This window comes from Asparagus officinalis, chromosome 9 (assembly GCF_001876935.1).
Source record: "Asparagus officinalis chromosome 9, Aspof.V1, whole genome shotgun sequence".
Classification (NCBI taxonomy): Eukaryota; Viridiplantae; Streptophyta; class Magnoliopsida; order Asparagales; family Asparagaceae; genus Asparagus; species Asparagus officinalis.
The window spans coordinates 63,500,693-63,522,215 of NC_033802.1; the positions used below are offsets into that span (position 1 = coordinate 63,500,693).

General features: G+C 38.5%; 1 protein-coding gene across 1 annotated transcript; it reads left to right on the top strand.

The window, feature by feature from the left end:
• Positions 18,967–19,816, top strand: LOC109824586 (NDR1/HIN1-like protein 12). The gene has a single exon (XM_020391216.1). The coding sequence runs from the start codon at positions 19,015–19,017 to the stop codon at positions 19,453–19,455; it is 441 nt and encodes a 146-aa protein (XP_020246805.1). The 5' UTR covers positions 18,967–19,014; the 3' UTR covers positions 19,456–19,816.

Consider the following 21,523-nt stretch of genomic DNA (forward strand, 5'->3'; position numbering starts at 1 on the left):
ATCTTTTCTTGCTGTTTATAATAGTATCATGATCATTATCATTAGGGTTTTTCATAATTTTATTCATATATGAGAAATTTAAGTGATGTACTATACATATGTTTTTCTGCAGAAAACCGCAGCACTTATATAATCTTTAATTGAGAGTTTAAGATAGCAAACAAAGTCCAAATTTAACTAAACTAGTTTTATATGAAAGATATATGCATCTAGTTTCTAAAACAGAAAACCATTCTTAAAAAAGAATTTGTATAGAGAAAGATATGTTATGTTTATTAACAACATGTCCTGCAGAAAAATGACTGCACATATATAATATTTAACTGGAGATTTGGAATAACAAATAAACTCCAAACTAAACAAAACTTATGTCATTTGAAAGATGTGTGAATCTAGTTTTCAAAACAGAAAACCATTTGTAAAAATACTTTTCCTAGAGAAAGATATGCTTGTTTTACTAACAGATATCACATCTATTTTTTCTGCTCGTTTTGTGGAGCTGTGTTGCGCCATTTTGAGGTGCGTTCGCAGAGTTTTGAGCCGCTTGATGTTATACGTATAGTCATAAATATGTTATGTTATACATTTAAGAATTTCAAGGAGATTATGATGAATTTTTATTTGATCATATTTGAATTAGATATAGTTCATATACATGTTGGATGTCGTTGATGAGCACAGCTTAGTACTATATGGGATAGTGCATCGACACACCAGATATACACAGTTTATACATGAGGTGAATATTGTTGATGAGCTCAGTTCAGTACTACATGAGGTGATGCATCGATATTCCACATGTACAGGCCATTGAGTCGGATTTTAGGAGGCTTGTTCTAGCCGTCTGTCCTGTACTAGGGTGCGATGAGGCTCGTGAGCCGTATTTCTAGGATGCCTATTTGGTAGTCCGTCCCGCACTCATGTTATGCACTAAGATCGTGATGAGACTAATGAGCCGTGTACATAGTTTAGGATACCTACAGGGTAGTTCGTTGCACTGAGACAATTACTTGATAGCCTAAGTATGACAGATGCCGATTATAAATACGACCTATCAGAAAGTATACAAAATTATGTGTTGGTATTTTATTCTATCTCTCCAGTGATTGTAGAAGATATTATAAATATGATGTGTTGATATTTATTTCTTTTACTGTCTTTTTTACTTCTTAGTTGGGATCAATGATTAGAGATTCACAATTTGAGACTTATGGTATATACATGAGGGTTTTCTTGTTTGGATTATTTCGCTCGACGTACCAGTCTCGTGTTATGGATTTCTAATTATTGGTTTCATTGGATTGTCTTTTCTTAGTTCGGTATTAATGTTTAGATATCTACAATTTGAGACTTTTGGTATATACATAAGGGTTTCCTTATTTGGATTATTTTGCTCGACGTACTACGTCTCGTGTTGTAGGTTTCTAAATGTTAATCCTACTTAGATACGGGAAAAATGAATCTAGGTAGACTATGCTTAATAGTTAGAGCCTTCACTCCATCTAGTAGCCCTTTCCCTGGGGGCGGATGGAGTTAATCTTGCTGTAGCGCTCTGATGCTCTTGTTGTTATTCTTTTTCTTTTAAATTACTTTTTAGGTAGTTCGGAGTTTCGGAGAGCCGCAGGGTGACGGAGTTCTGGCATAGTCGTCGTCGTGTATTTTTACTTGTAGAGATTCCACTGTAGTTTTGAGTTTTATCTAGATATTAGAGTTTCATATTCATATTGTAAAGGCAGTGTGCCTTAGTACGATTTTTAGTTGATTCATGTTGAGACATTTTCATTAGTCAGATATCAGATGTATTATAGTTGAGACATGATTCTTTTCACTTATGAGATATCTCTTCTATATCATGTCTATTATATTTATTCCCTTTATTTTGCCTATTTGTACATGCACTTCTATTTGGTTCTACTAGAGGATGTTACTGTGATTGGTGAAACATGTTTATGTACAGTATAGGTGCATGACAGGTTTGACATATCTGGTTTCACCTTAGACTGCAGCCTTATGTGAACCCAGGGGCGTCACATGTAACCCACGATTTTTTGGCATTTTTAATCATTGGGATCATTAGTAAATAATTTTACAATTGGCTAAATTCATTCTTTTATGAGCTGTAATCAACAGTTCTTAGCCATGTTTAGTCATTCAACACATTGGCACATAATTTTGCAGAAGCTAAAAACTATTATTTCGTGTGCTATAATAAAAGTTTTTTAACCCATTTTTAATTGTTTTGACTCGTTCGAAAATAACTTCATGGAGGATGTAGTTTATGTTTTCAAATGTGTTATAACTTATGATATTTTTCCATATTTAGTCACACTTTGGCAAATAATTTTGTGGAGGCAAATTCACGATTTCAATTGCTATATCTTGCAATTTTGGCCAGTTTTAGTCATTTATTTCCATTGGTAAATAATTTCACGGTGTTGAAAATTCATAATATAAAGAGCTATAATTCATGGTTTTTGATCTTTATGATCCATTGACACAATAATTTCGTGGAGGTAAAAATTAACAATCTCATGAGCTATAACCCACAATTATTAGCTATTTTTGGTCATTTGGACTCACTGGCAAAATTATTTCATGGTGACCATAGCACATGATTTCATGTGTTATAACCATGTATTCACTATTTTTAGTCATTTTCACACTTCGGCAAATAATTTTATGGAAGCTAAAATTCGATATAAGCTATAAGTCATAATTTTTTTGCCATTTTCAGTCATTTGGACTCACTGGTAAAAAATTTCATAGTGTCCAAAATCTATACTTTCATGAGCTATATAACCCGCGGTTTTCCGTCATTTTTAGTTATTTTCATTAATTAGCACATAATTTTGCGGAGGCTAAAAGATACAATTTCATGGACCATGACCTGAGATTTCTTGCAAGTTTTAGTCATTTCAACCCGTTGGAAAATAATTTCATGGAACCCAAAATTTACTATTTTAGATGAGTTATAGCCCATGATTTTTTTCCCACTTTTAGTCGTTTTGACCCATGAGTAAATAATTTTGAGGAATCTTAATTTGATCTATTTTGCTTATGAGAGACTCCCTTTAGGTTAGGTGGATACATGGATATTATCGTAGTAACATTTCTGTTTGGGATATTGAGTCTAAACCTCACTTCTTTTGGGCTTTTTAAAAAATCTAAATTTTCTTGGTCAATGAAAATTTTTATTCATTAAACCATTTTGAAATATTTTATATATCATGATTCTCAAAACATGTGAAAGCCTAGCTATTAACAAAAATACAAGGGATAACCCCCCACACTCAAACTTCTATTTACAATAAAATAATCCACTCTCTATTTTCAGGTAAAATGGTACTACTGAGAACTAAGATCAAAGTATCAACTTTAATTTATTTAACTAACTGATCAACCCCCTTAGATTTTTGCAAAAATATCCTCGCATTTCTTTCTCTCCATATCCTATACAATAAAGCATTGAAAGCCATCCCCTTAATCCTTTGTTTAAATCCCTTGCCTCTCAATCTAGTATTATACCAATCCAAGAGATAGTTCCAATCACAAGAACGCTATTTGAATTGAAGCCACTCCATGATCTTGTTCCAAACAAGTTTAGAGAACTCACATTCAAAGAAGAGATGATCACGGTTCTCAGAACTTGCACCACTGCATAAACAATAGGAATTTGTATGCACAACCCCCATCCTTAACAACCTGTCTTGCGTAAGCAACTTGTTTTGAACTGCAAGCCAACTTATAATAGAATGCTTGGAATAATTCATCCTCTCCTATATAATATTGTACCATAGGACTTTGATGCGGCATAGTTATGTACCAAAATTGCAAGTGCATAATTTATCAAGTTATAGTATAAAAAGATATCGATCCCACGAGGAAGGTGATTTTAAGAGATTATTAGACTTGGTTCTTATATTGTGTGCGTGACAAAAATAGGATTAAAGAATAAGTGTGATTGTGATGAGTGATTGTTGTGAATATATGCAAGAGACAATAAATTAAATTTTAGAGATTGTGATGAGTGATTGTTGTGAATATATGCAAGAGACAATAAATTAAATTTTAGAGGAGAGAAGAAAGATTTAACGAAAATGAAATCACAAGGTAAGAAAGAAGAATGCATAAAATCAAGAAATAAAACCAAGAATGAAAAGAAAATTAAAAAAAGTTAAGATGGAGGATTTAAAAGAGGTAAGAAATCTAGAATATAATCCACTAACCAATTTTAATTACAAAATATAAACTATTCTCTTTTTATCATATTTCAACTTAGATTTATTAAGCATAGATTATCAAACCATTTAAGGAAAGTGTAACTTATCAAATTATCATCTAAGTTAAAATTACTATTCATGATAAGAACAACAACATGATAATAATCCTAGAATTCATAAGCATAACATATCAAACCATTTAAGGAAAGCATAGATTATCAAATTCTTCTTCTACCGATTAGTTCTCTAGTTGATTATCCTAAACATGAACATTTTAAATGCAAGAGAATAATTCATACAATATAAAGGAAATTAGACTAGTTTCATATAATTCTAAACTTCCTACAAGAATTAAATTCACATCTTTAAGAAATAAAAACAAGAAAAAGAACTAATTACAAAAATAAAAAGAAAAGAAAAATCTAAACTATGAACAAGAAATAAATCTAACTACAAAGAAAATAAAAATCTAAACTACAAAATAAATTGCAGAAATTAAATGCAAGAAAAATAAATCTACTTTACAAATTAAAGTGCAAAAAGAAATAAAAAGACAAAAAAATAAATCTACACTACAAGCATGAATTTAAATCTAACTAATAAGCAATAATAAAGAAATTACTAAAAAAAATAAAAGAGAAAAGAAATGCAAACCTTCAAATTGCTCTTCATCTCCATCCTTATCATTCAACAAAGAGGAGAAAGAACAAATTTAAAGTGGAAAAAAAATATTATTATTAGTTGCAACTAAAGTTACAATTTTTTGGAAGACCTTCTCAATTAAGAGTAGTCCTCCTCTCCAAATGGAGTTACAAAATTTTTCACACCCTCAACCCCTCACTCTCTACCCCTATTTATAGTAATCATCAATGAATATGAGCCATTGGATTTTGTCTTAAGCCTTAAGCAAAGCAATCTCCACCTTTGAATTTGTTAGTGAAGAAATGAGTTGGAATTTCCATGTTTGCTTTTTGTTTTTCTCTAGCCCAACGTAGGAGGCCCATATGATTTTCAAAAACAAATGAAAAATCCAAGTTGCAGCAAGTCCGGTCCATCTTGCTGAAATCCAACCCGTAATCTGATGATCATTTAAGAAAATAGTAGACCAATGCAGCAGTCCGGCCCATTCATATGATGAAAATCAAAATCTGCAGCCAAGTCCAGTCCAATGCAGCAGTCCGGCCCATTCATATGATTAAAATCCAAATCTACAGCCTAAGTCTGGTCCAATGCAGCAGTCCGGCCCATTCATATGATTAAAATCCAAATCTGCAGCCTAAGTCCGGTCCATTCATGGGTGTAATCATTTTTTTGATGGGCTTTGGGCCTTCAAGCTCACTTTAAAAAAAATGAGGAGCTGCCATGGAAGTTTTGGCTTTTGGGCTTTTAAAATTCAAATATTTCACTTGAGAAAAGAGGAGGAGCTGCCATGGACGTTTTGGGCTTTTAAAATTCAAATATTTCACTTTGGCTTCTTGAATTTCTCTTATTTCTTCATTTACTCAAGGGCCTTTGTTGAGAGATGGGATTTTTGGGATTTATTCTTCATTAACCTGCAATTAAAGATAAAAGCAATTATTAGTGGTATATTTATTCATATAAAATAGATAATGAGGGTATAAAATTATAATAAAATGTGATTATCAGACTTTGAAAGTAGCAGTAGATAAAGCTGTTGGCCTTCTTGTTTTGATGATGATTTATAAACAATTTACTACTAATGTTGTTTGTCTAGTGTTTGTGTATTCCTATGTATTGTAGACAAATAATGTTGTTGGAGGATGGATGGAATAGCGCTTCAACGACGATATCAAATGGAGGTTGGCGGAATTGTGGAGTGAAGCAACATACAATTCAAGTTAAAGATCAAGTTCAAGCTTCATCCGCAAACATATATGTTTTGGTTTGATAGTTTTCAAGTTTTACTATGAAACAAATGAATAGAATTGGAAAATACTATTTTGTTTCATGTTTATATGCCTATATATGATTTCATCTTTAACAAGCTTATATTTAATGAAATCATATTTAGTGTTTTGAATATATTTGCATAGAATATGCAATTTTATGAAAATATTGTATTTCTAGGTTATAGACTTCATAACAACATGTTATATCTTTTATCAAGTCTATACAATCATTTCATAAGGTTTCAAAATGTTGTTTAAGTCAAAATATCAAAATATCAATTTTCAGGTTTTCATGTTTTTGTAGCATGTTTATTATCATGTCTACAATCATTCCCCAAAGTTTTACATTTTTTGGAATTTATTTGATATTTTTAAACAGCTTTCTAAAATCAGCATATCAGGTTTTTCATGTGTCAGATTTCGGTCGACCGCACCGGTTGACCGATCATTTGATCTTTCATCACTGGGCGACAGAGAGTTGGTCGGTCGACCGGTCCGGTTGACCGAAAGCTCCATCGGTCGACCGCACCGATCGACCGACGATGGTCCAGATCGTTTCTTCGGGTTTTTGCTCTCCGTCGGTCGACCGATAGAATTTCCGGTCGACCGCCCATATTACCGTTGCTTTCCCAACGGCTATTTTCTGAGCTGATTTTTCTGGGGCTTTTTGGACTTTTGCTTGGGTGTTTGGCTGAGATTTTGAGTGGGTATAAATACCCTATTGATGTTCTCTTTCAACTCAACCAAGAGAATTGTTTTAAACAAGTTTAAAGGTGTTTTGTGTTTGTTTAAAAAAGTGTTTAAGATTTTGGTTTGTGAAGATAATTTCACAAGGGCTTGAGGAGATAATCTTTGGTGTTTGAGCTTCAAATCATCTCTCTCTCTCTCACTCTTGTCATTTATTGGAGAAGTTTTCTAAACTCAATCTAGCTTTACATTTTATTGTTTGATTATCATTTTATTAAACTAGTGTTTATATTGAGTTTAGTTGATTTTATTTATCTCTTTGTACACACACAACCATTAAGCTTATTGTATTTACATTCATAGTATAATTGAGTTGTGGGATTGTGTAACTTAGAGAGTGAGCTTACAATTCGTTCTCATTCATTGTAGAGAACAAACACTTTGTATTGAGCTTAATTGTGAGGATTCACTTGTAATACACTTGTACACCGAGAGAAGTGTGTGGTGAGAGACGGGGTCGAATCCAAGAGGAGTGGCGTCGGTTGACGTGCCTAGGGAGAGGTTGTAACCGAGCACTTGAGGAGGAGGACACGGGCTAGGACCAACACTTAGTGTGTGAGGTGTGATTGCATAGTGATTGTATTGTGAGGTGTAAACGTTGTTCGGGTGAACGTAGAAAACCCAATTGTGATAGTGGAGATCTCCTCGAGGTAAGGAGCGGAGACGTAGGTCGTGGGGACCGAACTCCGTAATCATATTGTTTGTTTGTGATTGCATTGGAGCACTTCCTTTTATGTTCATATCTTATATCGCCTTTGTATATTGCTTGTTGATTATATTGCCCACTATCTAGTTTAGATTATTTACCCTTGAGTTTATATATCCTTGCACATACATTGCCTATATCTCTTTGTTAGGATATATCTTGTTGTTCATATTGCTTATCCTAGCTCATATACATTGTCGTATTTCATACTTGCTAGGATAACTTGTTAATATATTTTAATTGATATTTAATCAGATTATATTAGCATAAGACCCTAATCACCCCCCCTCTAGGGTCTAACAAAAGCTGCATACAAGCCTGAGGTTTTGACTTTTGAATTTTTGTAGCTAGAGTCAATAATATGCTTCAAGTTATCAATTCCACCAGTTAATGGCAAGGCTTTGTCTCTGATTTTGCTTCCAAATCCAAGAATAACATTAACAGTTCAGACATCTCTGTTCTTCAAATAGTTCTCATGTATCCATTTGATCCAAAAAAGCTCTTCATTCACATGGATATACCAGATATTCTTCAAGACCGATGCAAAATTGCATAGTTTAGCAGAGAAAATGCCTAATCCTCCAAATCTTTTCCCCTAACATATTTTCTCCCAAGTAACTAGAGATGGTTTGTGTATATGATCAGTTCTTCCCCAAAGAAAGTCCCTACACATATCATCAATTTTCTGAAGAACACTCACTGGCAGAATGTAGCTAGATGTCCAAAATATTTGGACACCTAAAATCACGCTTTTTATAACATGTACTTTCCCCGCATAAGAGAGGTTCTCAGATTTAGCCCATATCTGAAATTGACTGTTAATTTTATTGGTGTACAGTCAATATAAGAAAGTCTTTTGCATATAAGAGGGACACCTAAATATCTGATTGGCAGAGAACTCTCAACAAAGCCCAGAAAATCATTTATAGAGGATTTAACAACTTTATTCAACCCACCAAAAATTATATGACACTTGTTTAGGTTTGCTTCAAGCCCTGCTGTTTTACTAAATTTTTGTAGACATTGGTGAAGCTTTTGCACTGATATCAGACCCCTTGTTCGCGGGAAAAATCGTGTCTTTCTTTGTAATTGATTCCATTGCCATCTTAAATAACAGCTTTTTGAGTTACAAAAGATCCGGTCTTTTTATAAGATCCGGTTACAATGAAAATCAAAGAAAAATAAACAAAGATTACAACTTTCTCTTTTTGTGTCGAACGAATCGCGAGCTCCTGTTTTGCGGTCGCTTGCTTTTGTGGGTTCTTTGCCTGCGCCGGGGTTTATCCGTGGACCACCGCGCGATCTAGATCCGGTCGGATCTACGCAGTACGACGGGTATTATTTCGCCAAGGAAATAATAGCCGGGGGGATTGGTTCACCAAGGAAACAATCGCCCAAATCTTGGGATCCAAGACCAAGCTTTGATCCGGAGTACGCCTGCGTAGATCTGAGATCCGGTCCTCTCGAACTCTTGCCTTATTTGGCATTGACGATCGCCGAGCACCAGATCTGAATGAACAAGTCCTCGAAGTCCTAAAGTTTGAATCTTTTTTTTTAGATCTGAGTCTTCAATCCAGCAGGGCTTCGCCTCCAAAAAATCCAACCTCTGAACAAATGAACCACTTCTCCTATTTATAGGTCACCTTCATTGTGCCCGCGCACAGGTGGCCGACACACCGAGCCACCTCAGGGTGGCTCAGCTTTGGCCGAGCCACCTAGAGGTGGCTCGGTTTCGGCCGAGCCACCTAGAGGTGGCTCGGTTTCGGCCGAGCCCCCCCTTAGGCGTGGTTTTCCGTTTTTTCCATTTTTCGGTTCAATCCGTGATCCGGTTCTGTGGTTGATTTATCCGGACTTGACTCGATTCCTGATTTGGCAGTAAATCCACTTCTGAGTTCGAGTCCGAAACTGATCTTGATTCGATCGTGATTCGTCCGAGTCCGCCCTTGGATGGATGACTCGTTGACTCTTCAACCCGTTAGCTTGATTCCGCACGCGAGTGGATTTATTCCGTTGTTTGCATGCGGTTCTCCAAAGTATTTCAGTCTCGTTCTTTTATAGAAGAGTCTGGAATACTTTGGATATGATTGTCCCAACCTTCAGTCGGTGTAACGGGACCTTGGAATGGCTTCTGTTCTTGATTCCTTCAATCCTTCAGGCTATTCGGTGCTTTGTCGAATGTCTGTAAGGTTTTCGGTGCTGCATTTATTGTCTGACCGTTGTCGGAATTTTGAATTTGAAGTCGATTCCTGATTTTATGATCTTTAGCTCATGTTTGTTGGTTCAACATAGAACTGACCCTCGAATGTTGACGTTGAGTCTTTGTTTACGACGCGTTGTCCGGCGTAGTGTCGTTGAGTTATCCTTAAGAATATTTAGAAAAATATTCTCCATGAACTTCTCAACCAAAAATAGGGAATAATTTATACTCATATACCTTATTGGAGTATTAAGAAGCAGTTTATACTCGCATACTTTTCGGAGTATTGATTCTTTAGTTGCAACGCATTGATCGGCGTTGACCTAGGGTTACGCGTTGACCGGCGTTGACCCTAGGGTTTCGAATGTCGTACGGTGACTGTTTGATCGCAACGCATTGACTGGCGTTGACCTAGGGTTACGCATTGTCCGGCGTCTTTTAGTGCTACGATATTGAATACGTAGACTTCGTCTTTCTCACGGGAATAGACTACCCGGCGACGCGTGTTAGGCGTTGACTTTAGGGTTTTTGGCTAACCCCCAGCCTTCAACGGGTTTGATTAGCCTTTACCGACTACCGTTTGAGTCGGGCTAGTATGCGGTTTGTTTAATTCCGCTCTTATGTGACGTCAAGCTAAAAGAGTTAACCCTTTTAGTGCTACGATATTGAATACGTAGACTTCGTCTTTCTCACGGGAATAGACTACCCGGCGACGCGTGTTAGGCGTTGACTTTAGGATTTTTGGCTAATCCCCAGCCTTCAACGGATTTGATTAGCCTTTACTGACTACCGTTTGAGTCGGGCTAGCATGCGAATTGTATAAATCCGTTCCGCATGTAACGTTGTGCTAAGAGGGTTAACGCTCTTAGTGCTACGATATTGAATACGTAGACTTCGTCTTTCTCACGGGAATAGACCACCCGGCGACGCGTGTTAGGCGTTGTCTTTAGGGTTTTTGGCTAACCCCCAGCCTTCAATGGATTTAACGTGCTCTTACCGATTACCGTTTGACTCGGGCTTACATGCGGATTGTCTAAACCCGTTCCGCATGTGACGTTGTGCTAAAGGAATGAACTCCCTTAGACTTGATGCTACGACTTCGAATATGTAGACTTCGCCATTGTTATGGGAATAGGCTACCCAGCAACGTGTTTTAGACGCTGACTTATCCCTACTTAGGCTTCGGGATAAAATTCCCCAGAATCGAACCCTGGTGTCTTTTTCGGCATATCCTTTCTTAGGATTCAGGATGAAGTTCCCCATGCGTGTAAGGCATGGATTTTGGTGTTATTAATAACAACCTGTCACAATGTTGAATATGTGAACGGGTGTTCTTTTTGACGGTTAAGAACTAACCGGCAGCACGTGTTAAGCGCAGACTTATCCTTGCTTAGGTTTCAGGATAGAATACCCCAGAACCGAACTCTGATGTCTTTTTCTACGGAAAAAGACTAAACCGGCAGCGCGTGTTAGGCACAGACTTATCCCTGCTTAGGATTCGGGATAAACTTCCTATGATGAATCCTAAATTCTTGGAAAAGGGTTGGTGTGGGAAAGGAAGAATTTTATATTCTATTCCTCGAACAAGGAAGGAAGAATTTTATATTCTACTCCTTGATTCTGGAAAGGAGACTCAAGGTGGGATCTCCACCCCCAGAATCCGGAAAGGTGAAACTGAGAGTGGGATCTCCACTCCGAGAATCAAAAAGATTCGGATAACCCTAACTGTCGGAATGTTTGATTACCGGACTAAAGATGAATTTCTCGTTTATCGAGAATGAATCGTGGTTTTGGTCCTAACTGTAGGAAGGTTTGACCAAGCAGGAGTTTGAGATGACCCTAACTGTAGGAAGGTTTGATCACTCGATTTGAAAGTGGACCTCTCGTTCATTGGAGGAATCGAGAGGGAATTTTGGCTGTGGTCCTAACTGTAGGAAGGTTTGACCAATCGGGAGGTTTGAGACGATCATAACTGTAGGAAGGTTTGATCACTCAATTTGTGGACCTCTCGTTCATTGGGGGAATCGAGAGGGGGATAGTGTTGAGTGCACAGACGCGGTGAGAATTTGAATGGGAGTTTCTTATTCATCATCTTGCTGTGGTGACCGGATTATCCCTAAGAATACACTATATGGATTTCTTTTGGGAACTTCCCGTTACATGAATCATCCACCCCCAGCTTTCTTTGCAAAACTGGGTATGGACATTATGTATTCTCCAGGAACTTCCCGTGAAAGAAAGGAAACAGTTTAGACTCATATACCTGTTGGAGTATGTAAGGAAGCAGTTTAACCTCATGCACTTGTTGGAGGATTGAGAAACAGTTTATACTCGTATACTCTTTGGAGTCTTGCCATTCTTATTTGGCATATCTGAGCGATATGACGCCGACTTCAACTAAGGTGTGAATGCTATTCTTGAGAGCAAAGCAATCCTTAGTGGGATGAACGACCCTCCTGTGGTATGCACAGTACTTTGGGTCCGTAGTGTTGTCAGCTTCCTCCTGATTTGTGATAGGTGGTAGCTTGATCCTGTTGCTTCCAAGGAGGGATTCGAAGATGGCTGGAACGTCTTCGTCCTTGAAGGAATACTCTCTTTGGAGTCTCGGACCCGAAGTCTTTTGCTGCCTTCGGGATTGCTGTTGTGACGCTTGATTAGCACCACCAGCAGCTGCAGGTGCCTTGCCCTTACCACGAGAGGCGAAGTTTGAGTCCAGAGGATTAGCCGTCGGTAGGTTCCTCTCGGCCTTCTTCCTTCGGAGGAAACGTTCAGCTTGCTCTCCTCGGACTTTCAGATCCTGCCACGTTTTGGACGGTGCTGTGCCCATTGCTTCCAACACATCCAGCGAAAGGTTGTTGTGGCAGGTCTGGAGGATGAATTCATTGGTGATCGGGTCCCGACAATTCATCGCTTTGTTCCGGAACCTTTTAACGAAGGTGTCGACTAACTCCCCGTCCTTCTGCTTCTCATCGAGCAATGATCCGATAGATATCTCAGTATCGTCGTCGAAGAAATTGGTGAGGAACATGGTCTCCATATCGTCCCAGCTGGAGCGGAAATCAACGTATTGATTTTGCTCTTGAGATTTTTGATTTTCAGACTTTCACCCGAGTTTTCGTCAGCACGATTCTGAGGTGGAAGCGTGGTGTTGTGACTAGCATCCTCATTGCCACCCCCTGTATTAACGGGAGGGTTATTGGCGTTGCGAGCTTCATCCGCATCCGTATGCTCAACTTCCTGAACAACTTGATTACGGTGGCTTGGTTCGCCTTGCAGGTTCGTCAGTGTCTGGATTTGTTGCTCATACATTTCTCTCATATTCTGCATGGCCATTTGCATTTCGAACCTGAAGCTCTCCTGCTGTTTGGCCATGGCTTCTTCGAGCATCTTGGCCACTTGTTCCGTGCTTACCATGAATGACTCGCGGGGTTGTCCATCGCTGGATACCGTGTTATCTGATGCGACGACAGAGCAGGAATCAGATTCTTCATCTTCCAACGGTAATCTTGTCCGAACCCTACCATAAGTTCCTCGTATGATGGCTCCAGACCACAGACGAGTTAGATACTGGGGTACTGGCGGAATTGACTCGGGATTATCCCTTGTCGATGTCCTTTTGCTGGTCATATTGGTAGTGACCCTCGGAAATTCTCCATCTCCAACCACCGTTCTTCTTTGCCGGAAACGCATATGCCTTGGTTTTGGCGCCTTGGTACTAAGCCTTTCGAACACCGAAACTCTCTCGGTGACTGCCTTGATGCAGTTGCACTCAGACAGTACTGCCCGAATGAGCTTTGAACAAGGGCACTGAGTTTCTAGCCTTCGAGGACTTATCTTTCTGGCTTTGCTCGTACCCCCAGCACGATAGTACAGCTCGTCCGTTTGAAAGTCGGAGTAACCTATCGTGTGTTGGCATGATTTCTCAGGTATAACGCAATCATCATCAGACGATAACGTTTCCTTCTGAGAGTGTATTACCTTCTTCGGACTTTCGAGAGTCACGCGCCTCGAAACGCGCCTTTGTGGGCGTGAATTCTCAACGGGCTCTTGGACTTCAATGCGCAAATTGGTGCGCATAGCTGCCCTGATTTCTTTATCACGTTGGAGGTGACGGCGACCCCCAGCGTGTTGAGTCGTTCTGGGCTTCTTCATTGGGCCCAAACTTGGAGCTTTGCCTCTCTCGTCGGGAATTGGACCGAGGCGCTCCAAAACTGATTTCTTCCTTTGGGACGATTCTGCACGATCTCCCGGAAAAGCTATTAGAATTACCGGCGACTTGGGTTGATTCGCCGGTGGATGAACTTTCGTTGGAGGCTGCTTCGGCCTCCATACTTGGCGGGTTGGTAATGACTTTTTGGCCACTCTTTCTTCCTCCAACTTTTTGGCCTCCAGCACAAGAATTTTTGCTTGTTCGAGTAACGCGCGGCGTTTGTGAATCCGCTCTTCAAGTGTCGAACGGTTCCGTTTGACCCGGATCCATTCGTTCGTTGGCGACCTGGAGGAGCTGCCATACTTCAGTTGTTGAGGCTGTTTGCCTCCTCTGTTCTTCAGATCCACGTTGTAGCGGATCCCGTCAACAGACTCCATGGCTTTGGCGAATTCTTTGGCTAAACGTTGGCGTCGCCTTTGGCGGTCTCTCTTTGAGAGAGTCACCGCTCCTTTGGTGATGGAGGAATTGGTTGGAACCAGCTTGATCTGGTTGGAGGTTGGTGGAGCCTCACCCGACACAACTTTGGCGTCACTTTTCTCCTAGAGGAGAACTTATTTGACTTGCGGGGGGAGGTGGATCCGGACGAGGATGACAGATACTCCTCGAACTTCTGTTGATCGAATTCATATTCGACCTCCTCTTCGACCGGGATCGAGATCCGCGGCTGCGACGCAACGATCTCGGCAGCGAGATCGGTGGCTCCCACTGTGGTCGCCAGATTGTTCGCGAGAAAAATCGTGTCTTTCTTTGTAATTGATTCCATTGCCATCTTAAATAACAGCTTTTTAAGTTACAAAAGATCCAGTCTTTTTATAAGATCCGGTTACAATGAAAATCAAAGAAAAATAAACAAAGATTACAACTTTCTCCTTTTGTGTCGAACGAATCGCGAGCTTCTGTTTTGCGGTCGCTCGCTTTTGTGGGTTCTTTGCCAGCGCCGGGGTTTATCTGTGGACCACCGCGCGATCTAGATCCGGTCGGATCTACGTAGTACGACAGGTATTATTTCGCCAAGGAAATAATAGCTGGGGGGATTGGTTCACCAAGGAAACAATCGCCCAAATCTCGGGATCAAAGACCAAGCTTTGATCCGGAGTACGCCTGCGTAGATATGAGATCCGGTCCTCTCGAACTCTTGCCTTATTTGGCGTTGACGATCGCCGAGCACCAGATCTGGATGAACAAGTTCTTGAAGTACTAAAGTTTGAATCTTTTTTTTAGATCTGAGTCTTCAATCCAGCAGGGTTTCGCCTCCAAAAAATCCAACCTCTGAACAAATGAACCACTTCTCCTATTTATAGGCCACCTTCACTGTGCCCGCGCATAGGTGGCCGACACACCGAGCCACCTCAGGGTGGCTCGGCTTTGGCCGAGCCACCTAGAGGTGGCTCGGTTTCGGCCGAGCCCCCCCTTAGGCGTGGTTTTTCGTTTTTTCCGTTTTTCGGTTCAATCCGTGATCCGGTTCTGTGGTTGATTTATCCGGGCTTGATTTGTTGATCTGATTTGGCAGTAAATCCGATTCTGAGTTCGAGTCCGAAACTGATCTTGATTCGATCGTGATCCGTCCGAGTCTGCCCTTTGATGGATGACTCGTTGACTCTTCAACCCGTTAGCTTGATTCCGCACGCGAGTGGATTTATTCCGTTGTTTGGTGCGGTTCATTAGCTTCGTAGCCTCGTTAATCTGCTTTATCGCGTATCGCTTGGCTTCGGCGTTGTGGAGTAACAATCGTGTCTGCATACGGCGCCCGATGGTCGGTTCGTCGAATCGGCGTTGTCGAGCTGTGTTAAGGCCCGTTAGCTTGATTCCGCACGCGAGTGGATTTATTCCGTTGTTTGCGTGCGGTTCATTAGCTTCGTAGTCTCGTTAATCCGCTTTATCGTGTATCGCTTGGCTTCGGCGTTGTGGAGTAACAATCGTGTCTGCATACGGCGCCCGATGGTCGGTTCGTCGAATCGGCGTTGTCGAGCTGTGTTAAGGGACCTATAGGCAGTTTTATACGCCTACACCCCTCTTGCTAAATAATAACAAGTCATCAGCAAAAGTAAGATGTGTTATCTTGAGCCTTCTACATTTAGAATGAAATTTGAATTGTTTGTCATTTTTCAATAAGTCCATGCATCTTGAGAGGTATTCCATACCAAAGATAAAAAGATAAGGGGATAGAGGATCACCCTGTCTCGAACCCCTTTTACCCTTGAAATACCCATTGAGAGAGATAGAATATGAAGGGGGAGATATACATGTCATAATCTAATCCACCATCTTATTTGGAAAGCCCAGGCCCCTAAGCATATCTTTCAAAAAATTCCATCTAATTGTGTCAAATGATTTTTTGATATCAATACTAAGCATAACTCTTGGGGAGATGCATTTTCTACTATATATAATTCTTTATCAGTTCATGTGCAAGCAGGATGTTATTAGTGATTTGTCTACCTTCCACAAATGCACTTTGAGCTTCATTGACAAGAAAACCCATAACTGTTTTAATCCTATTCACTAAATTTTTTGAAATGATCTTGTAAAGGACATTACAGCAAGAGATAGGTCTGAAGTCTTATGGAGAAGCAGGACAATGAACTTTTGGAATGAGAGAAATAGAAGTAGAGTTAACCATATCCAAAAGCTTTCCACTTTTGAAGAACTCCTCAATAGCTTGAATTACTTCGTCTCCTACAACACTCCAAGCAGATTTGAAGAAGACAACATTATAACCATCTGCCCAGGGGCTTTATTGTCTGACATGGAATAAATTGCATCTCTGATTTCCTCTTTGGTAACTGAAGAAGTTAAATCCCTAGATTGAATATCATTTAAGCATGGCCTTGAATGAATGATGTTAATATTGGGAGGAGAGGTATCTATGATAGTTCCCATCAGGCTTTTGAAATGAGAGATTAATTCATTTGCAATACCTTCACCATCAGTGATCCTTTGTCCCAAATTGTCATATAGAACCATAATCCTATTTTTATGCCTGTCAGCCTTAATCACTGAATGAAAAAGATTTGTACATCTATCCCCATGAACACTCCAGGAAATTCTTGCTTTTTGCCGAGAAAAAAATTCTGAATTTAGGAACGATCTTTTGTTATGTGTTGGTTGCTCTAATAGTTTTGTAAGGTAGAATGGGAAGAACATGAGTTAGTACTCCTGCTATCTATACTGTCCTCTCTGGTATGTCTGAGGAAAACTATTGGTACCCTTTGCTCCAGAGCATATTCACAATTCCAAAATCTTGTTTCTTGTTTTGGCTTGCTTGCTTGAATAGACTTTCTACTAAGGAGAGAATTCATCACATTGGTGTTATTCAAGATGATGGATATGCATTCTGTGATACTCATACTGAATCTAGTGATCATCTGTGCTCTTAGTTTGCTAGTGTGGAGGATCTTCATGGATTTTATTTGTACGACTAGCCCACCTCATGATTAGCTTTCTTGCAAGATGGATAATTTTTTATCCATAATTTGAGTCCTCGTCAATAAGGTCACCTGCATTTATTTTTGGCGAAGGTAGGTGGGCTCAAGAACATAGTCTAGAGACCCAAAAATCCATCCTTTGCTCCTTATCCTCAAATTAAACCTATCCAAAATTAGAAAATTTTAATTATAATCAAATATTTGGGATCCTAATCAAATCACAATTATCTATGATTAAAAACTTAAATAATCTTTTTTTATTTCTCTTTAATTGTACATAATAAAAAAATATTGTGATCATATTTTTAATTCTCTTTTTTTATATATAAATAAGTGAGTAAAGGTTTACTATTAGTCTTACATTTCAAAACATTGTCACGGGGATCTCCATAATTCTTTTAAAGATAAATTTCACTAGACCTTCAATAAACCTGTAAATTCTCTAGAACCCCTGATATTTTTTAGAATTTTAGAAAATTACTAAAACGGTTTGATTTTTTACACTTAACCCTATAAGGGTATTACCCCATAATTTTACACTGATGAATATTATCCCTCACCTCTCAAATCATTTCTATTTGTTGATCTAAAATTTAAAATTATAAGTAACCACTAAAAACTATAAAAAATTATAAGTGGCCTTTTGATTAATACAAAACTACAAATAACTCCTTGCAGAATTTTAAAATAACAAGATCCCCCTTTAAATTCTAAATACTATAAAGAACTCTCTGGATATATAAAAATTACAAACCATCACCTTTATATTTTTTTTTTCAAAAATCATAGACAACTCCCTTAAAACTCCAAAAACTACAAACAAATGTCTTAAAATATGAAAATTACAAACAACCCCTCAATAATCTAAAACTATAAAAGGTCCCTGATAAAATCTAAAAGTTGTAAGAAGAGCCTAAATGGTCAAAAAATTACAAAGAACTACCAAAAAATTTTTAGTACACAAATAGGACACCAAAAAATTTAAAATTTAAAAATTAGAAACAACCTTGTGAAAAATCTCAAAATTACATAAAAACCCTAGAAAGTAATTAACAACAATTAGTAGGGGTTTCCAGCTAAAAGCTAGTGGGGTAAAGTGAGAAAACTAAATACATTTCATATCCTTATTTTGTATTACTATTATTAAAAATGCTCTGACTTAATTTATTTACTTCTGAAGAAGAAGCAATAGTTGAAAGGTTAATTTCAAATTTTTTAAATGGAAGTAATTTCAACTATTAGAAGCAAAACAATGACCAAAAAATAAATTCATAAAAAACAAACAAATCAGATATACATATAGAAAAAACCAAATCAACCTAAGCACATGCATTTAAATTTGATTTTAACATATAAAAAGAATGTTACAAACTGAAAATCCTTAACATATGACATTTTCTACTAATTCTAATAGAGCTAGTAAATGTATTTTTTTGGGTGCATCTTTCACGAAACCTAGAGACATCCAAACTCACCAAGATTGCTCCTCCTCCGTCTTTATATACCCCTGCACCTCCTGCGTTAACCCTAAAGAAAAAAAAACCCTCTCTCTCTCTCTCTCTCTCTCTCTCTCTCTCTGACTTCTCTCTCATCTTTCCGATGGCTGGAAGCGGGGAAAAACCTACATGTGGCTACATCGTCTACGTTGTCACCGTCGCCATCATCATCGGCGGCCTCATCACCTTCTTGCTATGGGCTTTTACACTCCCTGATTCCCCCGAATTCTTCGTCTCAGGATTCGAGGTCTCAAACTTCAAGCTCTCCCCCAACTCCCTGACCTCGGACTTCAGCGTCTCCGTCGCCGTTCGGAACCCTAACAATAAGTTCAGCGTCCGCTACGACGATGTCCACGCCGCCGTCCTCTACAGCACCGGAGTCCCTGGCGACGACGTCCTCAACGGAAACGACTTCGTGATCGCCACGAAACCGACGTTCCTTTTCTCTCAGAGGCCTCAGGGCGTCATGCAACGCGAAGTGAGACTGGGGACGGTCGGGTTTCGAGCCGATGAGGGCAGGATTCGCTCGGGGACGGCGAGGTGAGGTTTGTGAGTTAGGATTCACGCGACCGTGGGGTTCAAGGCGGGGTTGGGAGCCGGCGGCTGATTACCACGTGAAGGTTTACTGTGATGATGTTCGGGTTGGGTTGAAGAATTCGACGGTGGCCGGATTTGGGTCGATGGTGGGGCCGGCGAGGGGTTGTGGGGTTTGGTAAACGTACCGAAATGCATAAATTTTTTTTGTTCTTTTGTTCTTTTTTTTCTCAATCAGATGCGAATTAACTGGAGTTAAGATCATTGTCATCTCCTTATATGTTATTTGCTGTTGGATAGAAGTATTGGCTAGCTAGTGACCTCTCGAATAATATTCCTTGTACGTTAATTAGCACGAGCTTTCAGACTGGTTGGCGAGCAAAGAATTAAATTCTAAATCAAGGATTATATTATATGTTCTTGGCTCTCGTATCAATTTTAACAGTTTTTAACGTATCGAATGAATAGAGAGAGGGAAAGAGAGGACAACAAGTTTTGGGGAGACAGGTAGAAAAGGCAGTTTTGGGTTTTCCAAAAAAGTTTCTCTTTTTTGTGCCTGGAAAATATAAAAAGGACTGAAATAACATAACTTTATGTATTAGGGGCTTTGGCACACAAAAAAATACAGGGGTCTTGTAAATTTTCTAGAACCCCTGATATTTTTTAGAATTTTAGAAAATTACTAAAACGGTTTGATTTTTTACCCTTAACCCTATAAGAATATTACCCCATAATTTTACACTGATGAATATTATCCCTCACCTCTCAAATCATTTCTATTTGTTGATCTAAAATTTAAAATTATAAGTAACCACTAAAAACTATAAAAAATTATAAGTGGCCTTTTGATTAATGATCTAAAATTTAAAATTATAAGTAACCACTAAAAACTATAAAAAATTATAAGTGGCCTTTTGATTAATGCAAAACTACAAATAACTCATTGCAGAATTTTAAAATAACAAGATCCCCCTTTAAATTCTAAATACTATAAAGAACTCTCTGGATATATAAAAATTACAAACCATCACCTTTATATTTTTTTTCAAAAATCATAGACAACTCCCTTAAAACTCCAAAAACTACAAATAAATGTCTTAAAAAATATATATATATCTTTTTGGTCAATGGAAAATTTTATTCATTTACCAATGGGAGAAATGTATATACATCAAGATCTCAAGCACTGAGAGATCAAAAACCTGAATACATTGTATACAAAAACTTCAAAAAATCATTAAGAACTGACAGGTTACAAAGATTGCAACCAATGCCGAAACTCCTCCTGAACTTGTGAATTGAGAACAGCAGATAGAATGTCCATCTTTATTCTCTTAATCAATTGAGTAGCAGTTCTAATCTCCTGTTGAAAGATTCTGAGATTTCTCTCTGTCCATATATTGTAGATTGCTGCCGTAAATGCAATTCTTCTGATTCCCTGTTTGAAACCTTTTCCCCTTAACTTTGTACAAAACCACTCCAAGATAAGATCCCACTCACATGATCTCCAGGTAAACTGAAGCCAACTCATTATGCCATTCCAGACCTCAGAAGAGAATTTACAGGAAAAGAATAGATGATTTCTGTTTTCCAATTCAGTTCCTGAGCACAAGCAACATGAACCGTCAATTGTTAACCCTCTCTTCATCAATCTGTCCTTAGTAAGTAATTTGTTCAAGACAACAAGCCAACTTATAAAAGAATGTTTAGGATAGCACAATTGATCCCAAACAGTATAATGCCTGCTAGATTAGTTGTTCATGATAAACTACTGGAAAATTAACATTATCATCTCATGACTATTGATGATATGCATGGTTGGCGTGTTTCTAAATTGATTAATTTAATTAGTGGGCATATTTCTCATGACTATTGACTATTGGGACAATCTAATGACAAGGAAATCCAAGTGTCTAACTAGATCTCTATTCATGATCGGAATGCGTTCAAGTGATCAGAAGCATATTAATCCGTCTAAATGGAAGTGTGCGAAGTTGAAGTCTTACCAATCGGATATATTACTTCATTATCATATTTTGCATTAGACTTTTTTTTTTCTTTTTCCTTTTTTATTATTA